At 47.0% G+C, this 18,723-nt stretch overlaps 3 protein-coding genes across 7 annotated transcripts in view; 1 reads left to right on the plus strand and 2 right to left on the minus strand.

Moving 5' to 3' along the window:
- LOC310671572 (retinol dehydrogenase 16-like) overlaps positions 1-18,723 on the minus strand; it is a 160,254-nt gene that overhangs the window by 87,682 nt on the left and 53,849 nt on the right. The gene's annotated exons all lie outside the window — the stretch shown is intronic.
- Positions 1-18,723, plus strand: part of PRIM1 (DNA primase subunit 1) — an 85,600-nt gene that overhangs the window by 44,732 nt on the left and 22,145 nt on the right. The gene's annotated exons all lie outside the window — the stretch shown is intronic.
- Positions 6,377-16,753, minus strand: LOC310671608 (17-beta-hydroxysteroid dehydrogenase type 6-like). The gene is made up of 5 exons (XM_083427946.1): positions 16,624-16,753; positions 14,246-14,567; positions 11,342-11,600; positions 9,413-9,576; positions 6,377-6,727 (listed from the first exon to the last, which is right to left on the minus strand). The coding sequence occupies exons 2-5, from the start codon at positions 14,550-14,552 to the stop codon at positions 6,507-6,509; spliced, it is 951 nt and encodes a 316-aa protein (XP_083284072.1). The 5' UTR covers positions 14,553-14,567; positions 16,624-16,753; the 3' UTR covers positions 6,377-6,506.

The raw sequence follows: 18,723 nt of genomic DNA on the forward strand, positions 1-18,723 counted from the left end.
TGGGGACGCTTCCGGGTTGAGCGCGCCTGGCAATGGCGGATTTCCTCCGTCTCGGAGGGGACCGCTCACCGAAAGGAAGGGTCTGACTGCCTACGGCGAGATGGAGACCCGCAAAAAACCACGGTCGGAGGAAGACCGTGGGCTTGGGATCCGGCTGGTGCCATTAGCGCCTCCCCTACTCACGGGGAGACCTGGTTTCTGGGCTCCGGAGCGACGTGGGGTGAGCGGCACGGCACTTTGGATCGATCGCTGCTTTCGGGGGAGCGAAGCCGCACAGCTGCTGTCAGGAAGCGCCAACTTTTCCTGTGGACATTTGGTTCAAAGAAACTTTCGTAAGTAACGAAAATTGGATTACAAATTATTGGAATTCGGTAGTAGATGGAAGGTTAAAACAGGAAGCCCACCTTCCACTTTGTAGAAAGATCAAGGCAAAAGTGAGAAAACTGGAGCCTTTAAAAAGTGCTTTGTAAAGAAATAAATCTGTCACCTAAGTCTTTTAAACCCCCCCCCTCGGAAGCAGGGGAAGAGGGGGAGATTGTTTCAACAGTTTATAGCCCTGCAGAGCAGTGTAATTTGACTTTATTTTCTACCGTCTCGAGCCCGGGACCGGGCTGCCAAAGGGAGAAAAAGAATTCTTACAACTAGAAAACAACTATCAAGAAGGAACGGATTAAGGGAGTATTGAATTTTCTTTGTCTTTTTTTTTTGGAAAGGAAAAAAGGAGCTGAACTATGTGTTATTGAAAGGTGGATGAAAAACAACCAAAGGAAACTGTAACAGACTGTTGTGGACTGCTACAGAAACGCATATTGGATTGCTATATTGTTAATACTTTTGGATGGAAATCCCCACATAGGCTGCAATCCTGCAGACTGAAAACAACTAACTGACCTTGGCAACAAGATAACATTGAAAGATCAGGCTTGGGAACATGGCAGAAAAAATAACAGCTCTATTTGAACAATTTCAAAAAAACTGTCTATTTTGGAATTTGGTATCTTTGATTTGAAGGAAAATGTACACAGCTTGGCTCAACAAGCAAAAAAATTAGTAAACCCGGCTCAAGAAATGGAATCAACTCAACAAGGATGGATATCTGAGAAGAATATGGATCAGACAGAACAGGCTCTCTGCAAGAGAAATCGTCTGTGGAGTGAATCAGGTTGGATAAAGTATATTTTGGAGAATGGCACTTTGAGAAAGTTTGAAGAAGTGAAATATAGCAACTTCAAAGAGAGTGTGGAGCAAGCTTTGGACAATTTTTTGGTCTACAAGAGGAATTATAGACTTTGGACAAGCTTGCCCAAGAAGGTTAAAGGAGACGTTGAGGGGAAAGTATTTTGGGACTTAATTTTAGGCTTGAAAAAGACTCTGCAGACAGGCCAGGAAGATGATTTAAAGGCCTCGGATATAAGACAGCCTGGCTGATTGATTGACTTTATGGATTGGAAAGACTCTAAAAATTGTAAAAAGGACTGGCAGTATCCGAAACCGGGGGAAAGAGATGGTGGGATAAATTGGAAATTTTAAAGTAAATTTAATGCAATATGGTTTGATTAAGCATTTTTGGGGGACGATAGAAGGAATCTATTTGGTTCTAGGGATTAAGATAAGGAAGAGGAAATATTAGGATATAAGGGTATATTATTATAGGGTATAAGATTAGAAGATTTAAGACTAATTCTCTTTTTTCTATTGTTATTTCTCTTTTTAAAAGGGGTAAAAGTAAATAAGTGAAAAAGCAGTAAAAGTTGGAGGGAATTTGCCGACTAGATTAAAAACTGGTATACAAAGAGGGAGGGGGGAGGAGGTCGAGGAAACAAGTCAAAAAAGAAGCAATTTGAAATTTTGTGTTGTTTGGGTGTTTTTGTGTTTGTTCTTTGGGAAAGGGGGAGGAGGGTCTCTTCTTAGTTGGGTTTCTCCTTTTGTTCAATTTTTTTCTTTTTTTTCTCTTTTTATTACTCTTTTCTTCTTTCTTTTCTTTTTGTGGATTTGTTTGTATTGGTGTTATGTTATTGGAAAATCAATAAATATTATTTTTTTAAAAAAAGGAATGGGAGAACTGCTGGGCAGCAGGAAAAGGACTTCAGGCTCTGATGGCTACCAATTCCTTAGTCATTTAACAATGCTTTATTCAAGCTTTTTCATAATACAATAAAAGAAAAGAAACTATCTAAACAAAAACAAAGAGAGAAAGAGAAAGGAAACTTATGGATGGATGGATGGAACAGAGGGGAAATGGCTGGATTTGGCACATGAAGGTCTACAGAAGGAGGGTGTTCCCTTTACCAACAGATTTCCCAGTTAGCCTAGAAAGGTTCTTACATTCCACCGCCTCCATTGGCCAGGCCAGATGTGAGAAACTGACTGTAGCCAATGGCGTGAAAGGTGGGCAGCTGCAGGCACTCTATGGACAAGTTGGAGCAGGCAGATGCATTATTTTACAAGCAAAAGCCACCTGCGTTCTGTCTGCCACTCAGCTGAAGCTAGGAGCCCTTCCTCTAATCAACTGCAGGTCAGTCACTTTCATTGCACCAGTTAGTAATCTCCAGTAACCTCTATACTGTGCTTAAAAGAACTTTATGTCAAGCTAGTAATTCATTAGTTGAATTTCTTCTTCCTGTGCACCTCTTATAGGCTCAGAAACATTTTTGCCTTGGGCCGGGGGGGTGGGAATAAAAGCCTTCAAAAGTAGATGCTGATGCTGAGTTTGCACTACATTTGATCGCAGGGTTCCTTATCTCTAAGCGGATGTTATAGGGTTATACTGCTCTTCTTTATCTACTTGCTGTTTTAATAAATCGGTGAGTCAGAAAGCAGAGCAGGAAGGCTCTCTCATTTGTTGCCAGCATCTGGTGCTCTGAAATATATTCTCTCTTGCATTGTGAAGTTCAGAAATGTGAGATGTCCTGCGGTGTAAAGGGTAAAAAGAAAGGTGGCCAAGGCTGGAGTCAGAAAGCAGCTGCTGAGATTTGCTACTCTGAGTTCCTCATGTTCCAGTCGACTAGGAGAGCCTGTTGCAAGTAAGGATGTTGGAGAAGTCCGACAAAAATGGTAATGGGAGTGACAATTGCTGCTGAAATCAATCCAGTGAACATTGATGTAGGTTTGAGGGGGGTCAGACTGCATGATGCCCTGGGCCCCTTCCGGTTCTTGGGCTTCTGTATCAGTGGGAGTAGAAAGCATGAGAACAAGTTTTCCAAACCATTCCCTTTTTCTAGGCAATTGCAAGACAATGGCCATGGCTGGACACTTAAGCACCATGATCAGCATCCCAAAAGAATGAGCCGTCCTGCAAAAGCTACAACTACCGTATTTTTCGCTGTATAGGACGCACTTTTCCCCCTCCAAAAATTAAAGGGAACTGTTTGTGCGTCCCATGGAGCGAATGCAGGCTGCATGGCTTCAGCAATAGCAACGCGAAGCCTCCAAAGCGCAGAGGGAGCGCTCCCTCCGTGCTTCGGAGGCTTCGCGTTGCTTTCGCTGAAGCCAGGAGAGTCTTGCTCTCCCGGCTTCAGCAAAAGGAACCTGAAGCCTTTGGAGCACAGCGGGAACTCACGCTGCGCTCCGAAGGCTTCAAGGATAGCCGCCTGAAGCCTCCAGAGCGCAGAGAGGGAGAGCTGCGCAGCGCCACTTCAGCCAAACGGTGAGGAGATTTCACCCCTCCCATATCCAATAATCTCCTGAGGAGTCTGCTGATTCTGCAGAGAGGAGGAGGCGTGTTCCGCTCTCTACTTATTCTTCTCCAGCACCACATCAAAGAGTCGGTCAGTGAGTCGGTCAGTCAGTGAGTCGGTCAGTCAGTCAGTCAGTGTGTCGGAGAGAGTGAGTGTTAGAGAGAGATTGTGTGTTTAGATAAGGTTGCTGCTAAGAGCAGCTGCAGACACTCAGTGCGGTTTAGCATTTATTTATGCTTAGGCTCATTTAGCTCTGTATATAGCTGTATATAGTTGTATAATAGTTGTAGATAGAATAAAAAAGATATTCTACAGAGCTGCTCTCCGAGTTGTCTATATACTCTGCTAGACTCTGCTGTACTCTGCTGTGCAACGACTGTCTACTTGTGGAAGTGAATCTGGTGCTCACAACTCTAAGCTGTGAGTCCACAGCACTTTGACCTGTTCCTGTGCTCAAGGTGGTCTCTGGAAGTGCTACCCAGCTCGCCTAACCCAGTTGGGCTGAAGTGGATGAGTCCAGTTAGTGGCACTGGCTCTAGGGCAATGCTGACAAGCGGTAGGAAAATGGAAGGGGCATCCTATGGTTGGGTGCGTCCTAAAGAGTGAAAAATACAGAAAGTGATGTGCCCCCCCCCCCTCACCTGGCTAGTAGATAGAGAACAGGGAAGAAAGACAGATCCATGTCTGACCTGCGCTGGGCTCTGGAGCTCCCCTAGAAACCTAATTGGGGAGCAAGATCTATTGGGGTGTTCATGTGTGCAGTTTAGGACTTCTGAGTTGCCTATGACAAATATCTTAATAACTCTCGATATTTTCTAATTATCTTATATAATTACTGCAGGTGCCTCTTTACTAGGTATCAAATATTAGAAAATGTGACTACTATCACAGAATAGGAAAATAAATTGGCCTATGCTTTTCTTTTCTTTTCTTTTCTTTTACCAAAGTACCTCATGACATAGGGTCCAAAAGAGTTAGGCAACAATACAGTGGTACATTGGGTTACAGACACTTCAGGTTACAGAAATCATGTGGCCGCGGTGCAGCGGCAGCGGGAGGCCCCGTTAGCTAAAGTGGTGCTTCAGGTTAAGAACAGTTTCAGGGTAAGAACGGACCTCCAGAACGAATTAAGTTCTTAACCCGAGGTACCACTGTGCAGCAATGAACTTTTATTAATTATTGGAGAAGGAATTTGTTTGCAAATGTAGTACAGTATATGATCTATTATTAATATATCCTGAATGTATTTTAGAAAATTCTGAAAGCTTTTTAAAAACAAAGAACTAATTAGATTAAGATCAAATTTTATGTGTGAGGAATGGGATGAATGGAAGAAGCAGAAACTTCCAATTTCCCCCCTCACCACAGTCTCTACAGTGAGGTCAGGACTGGCTGCCACAGAATAAAACAAACAAACAAACGAGAAGTTGAGGGTTACACCTGCGGTTCCCACACCGCCTCTTGCATGAATTGCAGCTTGAGAAGCCATGTGTTTTTTACGCAACAGACGGAACATTACTGGGGGCAGCCCTTTTCTCCATGCACCTCCAGACTGGGGCAGAGTTGTGCCTGTTGAATTTCTACCCAATATCCAGTTAGTAAGGCAAAAAGCTGTTCAGAAGGAAAACAAAGTGGCGCACTAAAAGCTAGGAGTGAACAGACCTGTCAGTTTTGGTTTCTCTCTGTCTTTTATTTCTTTAAGTGGGAGGAAGAAAGCTGCTTCCATTCTACTGCAGTTTGGTTTCCACCAGACACATGAACTGCCTCGCTGTCTGCTGTTTAGTACAAGTTACTTAGCTTACACAATGTATATTCATGTCAGTGTAAAGGAATCATCAGATCCAAAAAAGTTATTGATTACATGGCATTTGCAGACTTGGGGATGCCTCTTCTTTATTCAGTCTAAGAAGCTTCCTTGGAAGATGTGGACTCGCTTTCATTGGAGGGTTTTAAGCGGAGGTTGGATGGCCATCTGTCATGGACGCTTTAGTTGAGATTCTGCATTGCAGGGGGTTGGACTAGATGAGCCTCAGGGTCCCTTCCAAGTCTACAGTTCCATTATTCGGTGACTTGATAACAACAATGATGTGAACAAATAATGACCATCCTTATTTGACTGGTTTCTGTTCCTGACCCTTATAGACACGTTATTGGTTTGGAGAACTCCATCAGAAAATTCAGAAAGGTGAGAATCTCAGGAAGGTGTGAGATGTAGCAACCTGTGCGCCCTGCGGCCAGCAGCAGAAGCAGAGAAGGCTCCTGAACCTTGAAACATAGAAGAGGGACATGCAACATGCACAGATTACCAACACAAACCATGTTGGGATACTGCCAGGGAGACAAAGTCCATCATGAACTCCACGTCGTCTCCAGATCTCCATCGATCTCCCGTAGACACGCAGTATCAGCAATTAGCGACACGAGCTCCAGAAATAGCTTCCCACATTCCAGAGCCGATGCACGCTCTTATCAGCAGATATGCACACAGCGAAAGATGCAGTCAGGAGAGCATTATTTAGAAGTTTATTCAGCGTTGATCAGAACAAAGAAAAACATGACTGCCTGCTAGAGAGCTCCGGCATAGAGAGAGAAACGAAAGCAAAGACACAACAGAAACATCCTGTGAGACAGGAAATGCGCAGGCTGTGACACAAACATCCCGCTCCCTTTTAAGGTGGAACGGAAATATCCTAACAAACCACACATGCTGAAATTCCCTTTTGTACACAACGATTGAAAGCATAGGAGCCTTGTCTCTGTTCTCTTGCATCTGGCCACCCAACCCCCCTTTTTCTTTCCCTAGCCACGACTATTTTCATGTCACTGTCTTCACACAGCTTGAGCAGGTTTAGGCCAAGACCAGGTCAGCACAAGGTCTGCCAACGCTGTGGGCATGTAAGAGAGAGGAATGAAGAAGAACTGGGAGTCCCAGCCTCCAGAGTAGCGGGTGCGAGGGTGCCGGGACGTCAAGGCATGCTCCATGCAGTCAGTGACCAGGTAGAGGTTAGTGCTGCATCGAGTTATGAGGGCCTCTTTGAACAACTGGCGCCCTGAGAAGAAAAAGAGAGGGAGTTAGAGGAGAAGATTTGTGGTCGGTCCAAAACACTGCAAACAAACACCAGGATATGAAGCCGTTCTCTGTGCGACAGTCAGGGTGGCATATGAACAGTTTTCAAATCAACAACAAGAACTGGATTTGTAACTGGCTGACTGACCGAACCCAAAGGGTGCTCATCAATGGTTCCTCTTCATCCTGGAGAAGAGTGACTAGTGGGGTGCCACAGGGTTCTGTCTTGGGCCCGGTCTTATTCAACATCTTTATCAACGACTTGGATGATGGACTCAAGGGCATCCTGATCAAATTTGCAGATGACACCAAACTGGGAGGGGTGGCTAACACCCCAGTGGACAGGATCAAAACAACCTTGACAGATTAGAGAAGTGGGCCAAAACAAACAAGATGAATTTTAACAGGGAGAAATGTAAAGTATTGCACTTGGGCAAAAAAAATGAGAGGCACAAATACAAGATGGGTGACACCTGGCTTGAGAGCAGTACATGTGAAAAGGATCTAGGAGTCTTGGTTGACCACAAACTTGACATGAGCCAACAGTGTGACGCGGCAGCTAAAAAAGCCAATGCAATTCTGGGCTGCATCAATAGGAATATAGCATCTAGATCAAGGGAAGTAATAGTGCCACTGTATTCTGCTCTGGTCAGACCTCACCTGGAGTACTGTGTCCAGTTCTGGGCACCACAGTTCAAGAAGGACACTGACAAGCTGGAACATGTCCAGAGGAGGGCAACCAAAATGGTCAAAGGCCTGGAAACGATGCCTTATGAGGAACGGCTAAGGGAGCTGGGCATGTTTAGCCTGGAGAAGAGGAGGTTAAGGGGTAATATGATAGCCATGTCCAAATATATAAAAGGATGTCACATAGAGGAGGGAGAAAGGTTGTTTTCTGCTGCTCCAGAGAAGCGGACATGGAGCAATGGATCCAAACTACAAGAAAGAAGATTCCACCTAAACATTAGGAAGAACTTCCTGACAGTAAGAGCTGTTCGACAGTGGAATTTGCTGCCAAGGAGTGTGGTGGAGTCTCCTTCTTTGGAGGTCTTTAAGCAGAGGCTTGACAACCATATGTCAGGAGTGCTCTGATGGTGTTTCCTGCTCGGCAGGGGGTTGGACTCGATGGCCCTTGTGGTCTCTTCCAACTCTATGATTCTATGAATAGAATGTAGATCAAAATGTACATGTCTAAAACTGGTGCTAATCACTCAACCATCCCCCCGCAAAAAAGAGCACTTTCTGAATTTGGAAAGGTACATTCCCTGTTCCATTAAAGAAATCAACAAACCTTTGAGAAGTTGGGACATTGCCAAGTCTGAGGGCGGAAGTAGGGCAGGTGGTCTTTTTCCCCAATGGGTTTGTTTTCAGACTGGAAGATAGAACCCTTAGGGGGCTAACCATAAATCATAGAGACAAGCAGCAGAAATCAGCAGATGAGGCTGTAGCAGAATCAGGTCTCTCTCCCCTTCCTATGTCAGGAGACAATTCTGACTCATCAAAAGGAATCAGGGCCACCAAAGGGGGTAAGTACAAGGGCTACCTCTGTACTACTGGGCCCAGAACCAACACAGGGCCAGACTCTGAGATGCTATTTGAAAAAGACGTATTAAGTCTCTAGCTCCTTTGGAACAAATGACACAGAGCAAAATTCCTTTGTGAGATATCAGCTAGCTTCCACCTTCCACTGTTTTAGCCAATGAGTGCCTGAGTTGTGACTGATGACTACAGTGGTACCTCAGGTTACAGACGCTTCAGGTTACGGACTCTGCTAACCCAGAAATAGTACCTCGGGTTAAGAACTTTGCTTCAGGATGAGAACAGAAATTGCGCGGTGGCGGTACAGCAGCAGCAGCAGCAGGAGGCCCCATTAGCTAAAGTGGTACCTCAGGTTAAGGACAGTTTCAGGTTAAGAACGGACCTCCAGAACGAATTAAGTTCTTAACCTGAGGTACCACTATACTGTGGAAAGGGCAGAAGGCCCCCAAATGGCTTCAGAATGATTCTCCAGCACCAAGGACACCATACCTGTAAATCACATTTACAGTGGTAACTCGGGTTAAGTACTTAATTCATTCCGGAGGTCCGTACTTCACCTGAAACTGTTCTTAACCTGAAGCACCACTTTAGCTAATGGGGCCTTCTGCTGCTGCCGCGCCACTGGAGCACAATTTCTGTTCTCATCCTGAAGCAAAGTTCTTAACCTGAAGCAATATTTCTGGGTTAACAGAGTCTGTAACCTGAAGCGTATGTAACCCGAGGTTAACAATCATGGCTCCCCTCCCCAAATCATGGGAACTGCAGTTTGTTAAGGGTGCTGGGAGTTATAGTTCCGCGAGGGGTAAACTACAATTCCCAGGATTCTTTGGGAGAAGCCATGACTGTTAAAGTGGTATGAACATGCTTTGAATGTATGGTGTGGATGCAACCCAATATTAAGGGCAAACCTCCCATCCTTCAAATGGCAGAGATTTGAAAATGCAAGGGTCTTGTGGCCCTCCAAAATGTTGCGGGACTCCAACTCCCACTATCCCCAGCTATTGGTTATGATGACTTGGGCTGATGGGAGTTGCAGTCCAGCAACATCTGAAGGGCTCTAGGTTCCCCATCCACCTTTATTTCAATGGCAGCCCCAGTTCACTCCCCACAGACCACATGGAGGACTCACATCTCTCATAGTAGGTCTGTCCATAGCTATCTTTGACTTCCTGTGGGGTACGGACCCATTGCTGCTCGAGGACGCTCATGCTGCGCTCGACGTTACACAAGTTTGTTCGGAAATAGCCTGGCTCCACCATGGCTACTTTCACCCCAAAAGGGCGGAGATCACGCCTGGAAAGAAACAATGGGGTTGACATGGTTCACACAGCTACCCCTGCAACTGTGGCTAACAGACGACAGTTATATGGGAAGAAACTGAATATATACAGTGGTGCCTCGCAAGACAAAATTAATTCGTTCCGCGAGTCTCTTCGTCTAGCGGTTTCTTCGTCTTGCGAAGCAACCCTATTAGCGGCTTAGCAGATTAGCGCTATTAGCGGTTTAGCGGCTATTAGCAGCTATTAAAGGCTTAGCGGATTAGCTGCTAAAAGGCTATTAGCGGTTTAGCGGCTTAGAAAAAGGGGGTGGGGAGAGAAAAAAAATCTCAAGACTCGCAAGGCATTTTCGTCTTGCGAAGCAAGCCCATAGGGAAATTCGTCCTGCGAAGCGCATCGAAAAACAGAAAACCCTTTCGTCTAGCGGGTTTTCCGTCTTGCGAGGCATTCGTCTTGTGGGGCACCACTGTAATTTAGTTTGAATCTGGGTCCGGCAATTAAAGGAAATGGTGAGTGAGGGTGAATTTTGGGAGCGAGGGTAGGTGATTGTAAACAGCTGAACTCAAAAGCTTACTTGGCTAGTCAAGGACCCTTTGCAAGGTCCGTAGAAAATTACCGTATTTTTCGCCCTATAGGACGCACTTTTTCCCCTCCAAAAATGAAAGGGAAATGTGTGTGCGTCCTATGGGGCGAATGCAGGCTTTCACTGAAGCCTGGCGAGCGAGAGGGGTCGGTGCGCACCGACCCCTCTCGCTCTCCAGGCTTCAGGAGAGCCGCAGCGCCAGCCCCACAAGGTCGGGGGACAGCGGGGAGGCGGAACGCCGCCATCCCGCTGTCTCCCTATGTGGTTTAGAGGCTGACGGCGGGGAGATGCGTGCTTCTCCCCGCCGCCAGCCCCGCAAGATCCGGGGACAGCGGGGAGGCGCAGCGCGCCTTCCCGCTGTCCCCGGACCTGGTCTGAAGGCGGGCGGCGGGGAGAAGAGCGCTTCTCCCCGCTGCCTGCCCCACAAGCTCCGGGGACAGCTGGGAGGCACAGCGCGTCTTCCCCCTGTCCCCGGACCTGGTGTGAAGGCTGGCAGCGGGGAGAAGAGCGCTTCTCTCCGCTGCCTGCCCCACAAGCTCCGGGGACAGCGGCGAGGCGCAGCGCGTCTTCCCCCTGTCCCCGGACCTGATGTGAAGGCTGGCGGTGGGGAGAAAAGCGCTTCTTCCCGCTGCCTGCCCCGCAAGCTCCGGGGACAGCGGGGAGGCACAGCGCATCTTCCCCCTGTCCCCGGACCTGATGTGAAGGCTGGCGGCGGGGAGAAGAGCGCTTAGAAGGGAAGCTAATAAAAAAAAAAAAAATGGCATTGGATACATACCGTATTTTTTGCTCTATAAGACTCACTTTTTCCCTCCTAAAAAGTAAGGGGAAATGTGTGTGCGTCTTATGGAGCGAATGCAGGCTGCGCAGCTATCCCAGAAGCCAGATCAGCAAGAGGGATTGCTGCTTTCACTGCGCAGCGATCCCTCTTGCTGTTCTGGCTTCTGAGATTCAGAATATTTTTTTTCTTGTTTTCCTCCCCCAAAAACTAGGTGCGTCTTGTGGTCTGGTGTGTCCTATAAAGCGAAAAATACAGTAATTGTTCAGCTTCACTGTCCCCAGCTGTAAAGTGGGGGGGAATGAAACAGCCAGCAAAGCCCAAAATTGATTGCCTTCTTCCTCCTCTTGATCTGGGCCTGAGATATTTAGCCCCTCTCTGCACTGCATTTTGACAATTGTGATGTCAGAAGTGATAGCTTACCTGAGAGAGTCGGAGAAAGCCTCCACCCCATACTTAGATGGACAGTAGCCTCCTCCGTAGAAAGCCAGCCGCCCCAGAATGCTGGACACATTAACAACCCTTCCCCTGGCCTTCTTCACCAGCGGCAACATGTGTAGCGTCACGTCAATCAGTCCAACCAGATTGACATTTAGCACTCTTACAAAGGAATCTTTGTCCAGCCACTCATTGGGTACCATCGCTTCCACAATCCCTGCATTGTTTACCAAGCCCCAGAGCCCTGTGGAGTAGAGACAGCAAGTTAGCATTTGAGTAAGAACACCATCATCATCATCATAAAGGTAAAGGTAAAGGAACCCCTGCCCGTACGGGCCAGTCTTGACAGATTCTAGGGTTGTGCGCTCATCTCACTCTATAGGCCGGGAGCCAGCGCTGTCCGAAGACACTTCCGGGTCACGTGGCCAGCGTGACAAGCTGCATCTGGCGAGGCAGCGCAGCACACGGAACGCCGTTTACCTTCCTGCTGGTAAGCGGTCCCTATTTATCTACTTGCACCCGGGGGTGCTTTCGAACTGCTAGGTTGGCAGGCGCTGGGACCGAGCAACGGGAGCGCACCCTGCCGCGGGGATTCGAACCGCCGACCATGCGATCGGCAAGTCCTAGGCGCTGAGGTTTTACCCACAGCGCCACCCGCGTCCCCCCCTCATCATCATAATTAATAATTAAATAATAATTAAATAATAATTTATTATTTATACCCCAGCCACTCTGGGCAGAAACCAAAGGACTATTAAAAACACGATAAAATGATGCTGAACATCTGGCCCAGGCTAAGCAAAGCTTGGGAACACCAATAAATTTAATTTTCTCATAACAAAATGTGTTGCTCGGGGGGGGGGCGGTTCTAAAAATTCTGCACTCACAAGGTTTTGTAAGCTAGGGATGGGGAGGCCGACGGTGTTGGACTCCACCTCCCATCAATACCACCCACCATGTGTGATGGACAAGGATTGTGGGAGTTGCGTTTTTAAAATCTGCCTTTCTGTATCAAAGTGTTGTTCTTCAGCATGCTTTTTCTGTGCTTTAGTGAGTAAGAGGGAAAATTGTTGAAATAGCTGTGGTTTGTAGCAAAACAGTTTGCTCGCCAGATGCAGAATCAAATGTGTGCAACGTATCACAGCATGCAGAGATTGTGAGCCTAGAGTAACAGGTGGTAATGCTAGCTAGAGGGAGAACATGGAGCATTGCCAAAAATAGATAGGTAGGAAGCTTTAAAAGTTATTGAAGATGTTCCTATGTAAGCAAGCTAAGGGAAACACTTGGCTATGCAGTCCCTATAGAGGATTCCTGAAGCTGAGCCACATATGGATTTATGTTGCCATGGGATACCACAAATGTCTCTTTTGAATCTTCCCTTGTTTGTGTGAAACTATTACTGTACTTGAACTGCTATTTGTGAACACAATTAAAATATAGTTAGCTATATAGCTGTATCTCTCCTGCCCTTTGCAACACGCCCTATTGTTGTAAACAAAAATTTGCCCTTTTCCCTTATGGGGTATCCAAGAGCCCATATAGAGTCCTTACATAGGTTCCCTATTGATAGGAGAAGATAACAGAGGCCAAGCAGAGAATATTGAGAAGCAAAGCTGCTAGTAAGCTTGATCTTTATTGATCTGTTGCAACAGGGTGCTCCCCTCACACGCAGGAAAGGAGGAGGAACCCAGAACAATGGCACGCAAGGCCTTATAAAGACTTTTGAAATTGGCACCCTGTAGATCAAGACCACCCCCAGAAACATCATACATACATCACAGAAGGGGTGGTCTTAAATTTGTATGTTGTTTTTCTCCTGTCGTTGTTTATCTGGCAGGTTACTTGATTGGATTGCCTGGGGAGCCTGGCTAGTCTTTTGCAATGATAAATACAGTGGTGCCTCGCAAGACGAAATTAATTCGTTCCACGAGTTTTTTCGTTGTGCGAGTTCTTTCGTCTTGTGAAGCACCACTGCATTAAAACACTAACAACGGCGGGGAGGGGCAGGGAGAAGCAGGTCAGCTGCCGCAGCCGGTACCTCAGACTCACCTGCGCGTTGTGGCCACTGTGCGACGGGCTGCTGGAGGGCGGCGGGGCTCAGGAGCGCGACTCTGGCTGCAATGCTGGCTGCTGGCGGCAACGGCTCTCTGAGGAGAGCGCACGAGGGGGGTGGGCAGCGGCGCGAGGCAGCCGGAAGGTTGGCCGTCAGCCGGAAGGTCGGAGGGAGCCGGAGGAGTCGTCAGCCGGAAGGTGGGAGGGAGCCGGAGGAGCGGGGAAGCGAGCATGCGTGCGTGCAGTGACCATCGCCATGACAGGAGAGGCAGGGCCGTTTCGTCTAGCGAAGCAAGCCCTTAGGAAAATCCGTCTTGCGAAGCACCTCAGAAAATGAAAAACCCTTTCATCTAGCGAGTTTTTCGTCTTCCGAGGCATTTGTCTTGCGGGGTACCACTGTACTTAGTTCCTGGGCCAGGTCACAGGCTCACACCCTATTCCAGTGGCGTAGCGTGGGGGGTGCAGGGGGGCCGGCCGCACCGGGCGCAACATCTGGGGGTTAGGGTTAGGGGGCGCAAATCCACAGGTTAGGGGGTGCAAATTACTTGCCTTGCCCCGGGTGCTGACAACCCACGCTACGCCACTGCCCTATTCATATCTTAAATGTGCCCTTAAGACAGGATTTGTGAGGAAAGAGACAATGGGAGGTTTCCCACTTTGACCTTGCAGAGAAAACATTTGCTCAGTTTAGAAATCAAAATGGTTCCAGGTCAGTCTCCCTGTGCTGATCTATGTACGTGCTTGGTTGGTACACTTATGAACATTACCATATATCTAAGACCATAAAATTCCTACCACACTGTCTTCAAGCTCATATCTGGAAGTCAACCACTGTACCTTTGTCTCTGACGCACCCTTTCGCCCACTCAGTCGCTGCCACAATGCTCTCTGTGCTGGTGACATCCAGGAGGGTAGTTTTCAACCGATCTGATGTGAGCCTCTCCAGCTCTTCGGCCCCTTTCTGCGTAAAACAGGCTGCCAACACCCTGAGCCCCTCAGCATCCAGCTGCCTGGCAAGCTGGTTCCCAAAGCCGGAGTCACAGCCAGTGATGAAGACATACTTCTCTCGCAGGTTTTCCACCTTCTGCCTTTCCAGGTACCACCGGATGACAAAGAACAGCAAGACTGCCAAAAGGAGCCACATGCTCGCTGTGTATTTCTTTTAAAAGAGGAAGCAAAACATGGCAGGGTTGTTTTTTAATTCTTGTTGTTTTCATGCATTCCAGGTTTATTTTTATTTTATTTTATTGAATTTATATACCGCTCTATACCCGGAGGTCTCAGGGCGGTTTGCAGGATCAAAGCAAAATATTAAACCACAAAATACACAATCAAAACAAAAACAACCACCACCCAATAACTAACCCCCTCAAAAAAAATATATTTTTTTTAAAGGGCCTAGGATGTAAATCAATTCAACCAAAGGCCTGGTTAAAAAGGAATGTTTTTTGCCTGGTGCCTGGCGCCAGGTTTCATTATTCCCATTCTGGAGTTATCGGGCAGCAAAGTTCTCTTAGGAAAGCAGTTTGCAACACTCAAAGGGTTAAGGAACAACATAAGGGTAATGATTAACAAAGCCATGCCTGCCCTGGAGTTCATTACACCTGATCTCTGAGACTGTGTCCCTGCCTGTGACAATGACTGAACTAAACTGGCACTGCTCTGTTGAAACGGAGACACTATGCTTAGTATTGAGGGATCCTAAAAAAAAAAAAAAGCTCCAGGGAGACTCCTTCTGGAAAGGACATGCAATAGAAGAGAGATGGGGGAGCCACCCACCCCTTGAAGTCCGCATTTGCAACATGTAAAAGGGCTGCATACCAGGGGTGGGTCAGGCAGGAACCTATAAGTGGTTATAGCCACCCCACATTCTCACACAGCACCCCAGCCAGCCATTTTCACTTAAAGTTAAGCATAATCCATTCTTCTAATAGCCATTCATTCTCTCAAGGGGGCATTAATCACCTCCCTGTTATGCTGGATGAGTTTCAGTTAGTAAGGATAAAGGATGTGGAAAAGGTTCTTGAATCAGTCAAGGGATCTGATCCTGACAACGGACTGATGTCAATATTTCACATTTTCAGATCACCCTCTTCCTGCTCAGCTGAGAAAGCAATGTCCAGAGTGTAACCTGCCACATGCATTGGGCCAGTGACGTGTTGGGACAGTGCCATGGTCATCAAGGAAGCCATGAAGTCCTGAGCCACCCCAGACTCAGTTTCCTTGGCATGGATGTTGACGTTCCCCAGAAACAGCAGTCTGGGAGTCCTCAACACCCCTTCTAAGACCAGTTCAGGCAGGGAAACTGCTGGGCAACAAGATGCACAGTAAGCCAACAGAATTCCGAATCTGTCCCAATTGCCCAGTGCTAGGAACATACACTCAAGATCCCACCCAAATGGACAGAGAGCCTGAAGAGAAAGACAAAAACCCTACAGACTATAGCAACTCCACCTCCCTGGCCCTCAAGTCTGCCCAGATGCTGCCCAGAGTATCTAGGTGGGAACAGATGGGTAAAACCAACTCCACCCTGCTCACCCACCCAGCTCTCAGTGATACAGACCAGATTGGCCTTATCCATCATCAGATCATGGCTGAAGGAGGTCTTACTCAATGTCGACCTGGCATTCAGCAACAGCACCTGCAGACTCGAGGCTGGTCCTCCTTTGCATCCGGGCACCTTAGTTCCAGATTGTAACTTGTATTCCATTTTAGAGACCTCATTTCTCTGCCTCTAGGGAGCCATGGGCTTTTCCCCCCTAAGCAGCCATTGATGTCATTCTTGTAAAACTTAATAGACGTATAGGTTCATTATTCTAAGGAAGAACAGTGCTTGTCTTCTTACAATGCTACTGACAATTCTATTAAGCTGTAACCCACCCAACTTCCTTCCAAAAAGGATAGCTAAGATTCAAGCCACTCTCTTCTTTTAAACACACCCTAGATGCTGCCAGATGCGTTTGTGTTGTGGATTGGTGTGTCTCATGCACGCAAGCTTTTTGCAGCATTCACACGGTGTTAGTGGCATCAAAATGCCAGCCTGTATCTCCCTCCCAATTTAATCCAGCTTGACCCTCTCCAGGCATTAATTCTGTATTAAAAACACCTGTTGGCAATGACTCATTTGTGATTATCTTAGTGACCCATGTACAATATTAAGTCACTGTCTGGAAGCACTCTCATCGCCAAACGAAAAGTTAATAGGCTTTGCTTACCTCAAAACTCAACCAACACCTTGACTGTCCAATCTGTCTGAAACAGGAACTCTCTACAAACAGAAGAGTAGATCTGTTAATCCATTCTGTTAGTGAACCTTACCCCTACATCTCACCCCAGAATTTGTACGGTTCTGGATAGGCTGGAAAACAGCCACCAAGTTGTTGGTTTTTTTTGCCAAAACAAGAAAAGTCCAAAGTACTTTGTGTATCTATGAATTGGTAACCAGTCTGGGGCTTAGTCCAATGATTTCCCTGCTTCAGTTGTCTGAAATCATTAGCCAGGGAAGTACTCATTTCTGCAGCTGGCTGGCTGCTTGCAAGGCACCAGTCACAGTGCATGGCAGGGAGCTGATCAAAATGTCCCTGTAAATGCTATCTGCAAGCCTTTAAAGAACAGATTTGGCCTGCTTTCTTCTTTCAGGTTTTCCCGTTAATTTTTCAAGATGTAACTCGCCTTTATTCGTGAAAAGATTTACATTCATTTAGGGCATGATATATATGTTTGTGTGTGTGTGCCATGGCGGTTGGCTTTCATTGTTAATTGCCACCAGGCAGTATTTTAACTGATTTTGTTCAGACTGTGTCAACAGGGAGGAAGTATTAATCACACAGAAGCTATTAACATTTTTTAAAAAAAATCAATGATGACACTTCAGGTGTAGCACTTAGCATCGTGTTTTGTTTGGCCCTTAGAAACACACAAACAAGTAGACCAGCATTTAACATAAGAACATAGTGTGAGATTCCAGGGGGCCCCAGGCGCTTTTCCAGGGTTCGTGTTTCCTTTTGGAATTACGCAGAGCAGAGACCGTGGTGTCTTCATGCTATGTGGTTTATTTACACAACTACCGGTACAGTGGTGCCCCGCAAGACGAATGCCTCGCAAGACGGAAAACCCGCTAGACGAAAGGGTTTTCCGTTTTTCAATGCGCTTCGCAGGACGAATTTCCCTATGGGCTTGCTTCGCAAGACGAAAATGTCTTGCGATTCCTGGGGGTTTTTTCCGCTCCCCACCCCCTTTTTCTAAGGCACTAAGCTGCTAATAGCCTTTTAGCAGCTAATCCGCTAATCCCTTAAGCCTTTAATAGCCGCTAATAGCCGCTAAACCGCTAATAGCGCTAATCCGCTAATGGGGTTGCTTCGCAAGACGAAATAAACGCTAGACGAAGAGACTCGCGGAACGAAATAATTTCGTCTTGCGAGGCACCACTGTATATAAGCTGAGCCTGCAGTGGAGGGGTTCACAGCATTAGCACCCCAAAAGGGTTTTGTATCTCCCATAACTACAGCCTTGGATTCAAATAGATATCAAACATTGATCTCTGGGTGTCTCTCCAGCTAGCTGTTTTACTTCTAGGTCTCCTCACTGCTCTCCTCTCAAAATCTCTGGTTGTTGTTGTTTTTCCTTTTCACTATCTGAATTGAGGGAGGGTCCTCACCCATTCAGGTGGTGCTGTGGGTTAAACCACAGAGCTTAGGACTTGCTGATCAGAAAATCGGCAGTTCGAATCCCTGTGACGGGGTGAGCTCCCGTTGCTCGGTCCCAGCTCCTGCCAACCTAGCAGTTCGAAAGCACGTCAAAGTGCAAGTAGATAAATAGGTACCGCTCCGGCGGGAAGGTAAACGGCGTTTCCATGCGCTGCTCGGGTTCGCCAGAAGCAGCTTAGTCATGCTGGCCACATGACCCGGAAGCTGTACGCCGGCTCCCTTGGCCAATAAAGCGAGATGAGCGCCGCAACCCCAGAGTCGGCCACGACTGGACCTAATGGTCAGGGGTCCCTTTACCTTTACCTCCCATGTGAGCCCCTTACTTTGTTCTCCTTGCACATCACCAGGAGGCTAGCATGGCTATTCCAAAAATTAAAAGTCTTGCCAGATCCACACAGTTGAATACCTCAAACCTATAACCCTGAAGAAAAGTTCAAAGTACTTGGTTGTATTTGTGAACTGATAACTGCCCTGGCAGGGTGCTGATAAGGCTGAGGGTCATGTTATGTCCTGAGCAACCTTTCAGGGCTGTGAGAATTATGTAAGCAGAATTCCCTGATCTAGAACCTGAATCAAAAAGCTCTTCACACCAAGAAAGAGTTCCAAAGT

Source organism: Podarcis tiliguerta, assembly GCF_965153285.1.
Source record: "Podarcis tiliguerta genome assembly, chromosome: 2".
Taxonomy (NCBI): Eukaryota; Metazoa; Chordata; class Lepidosauria; order Squamata; family Lacertidae; genus Podarcis; species Podarcis tiliguerta.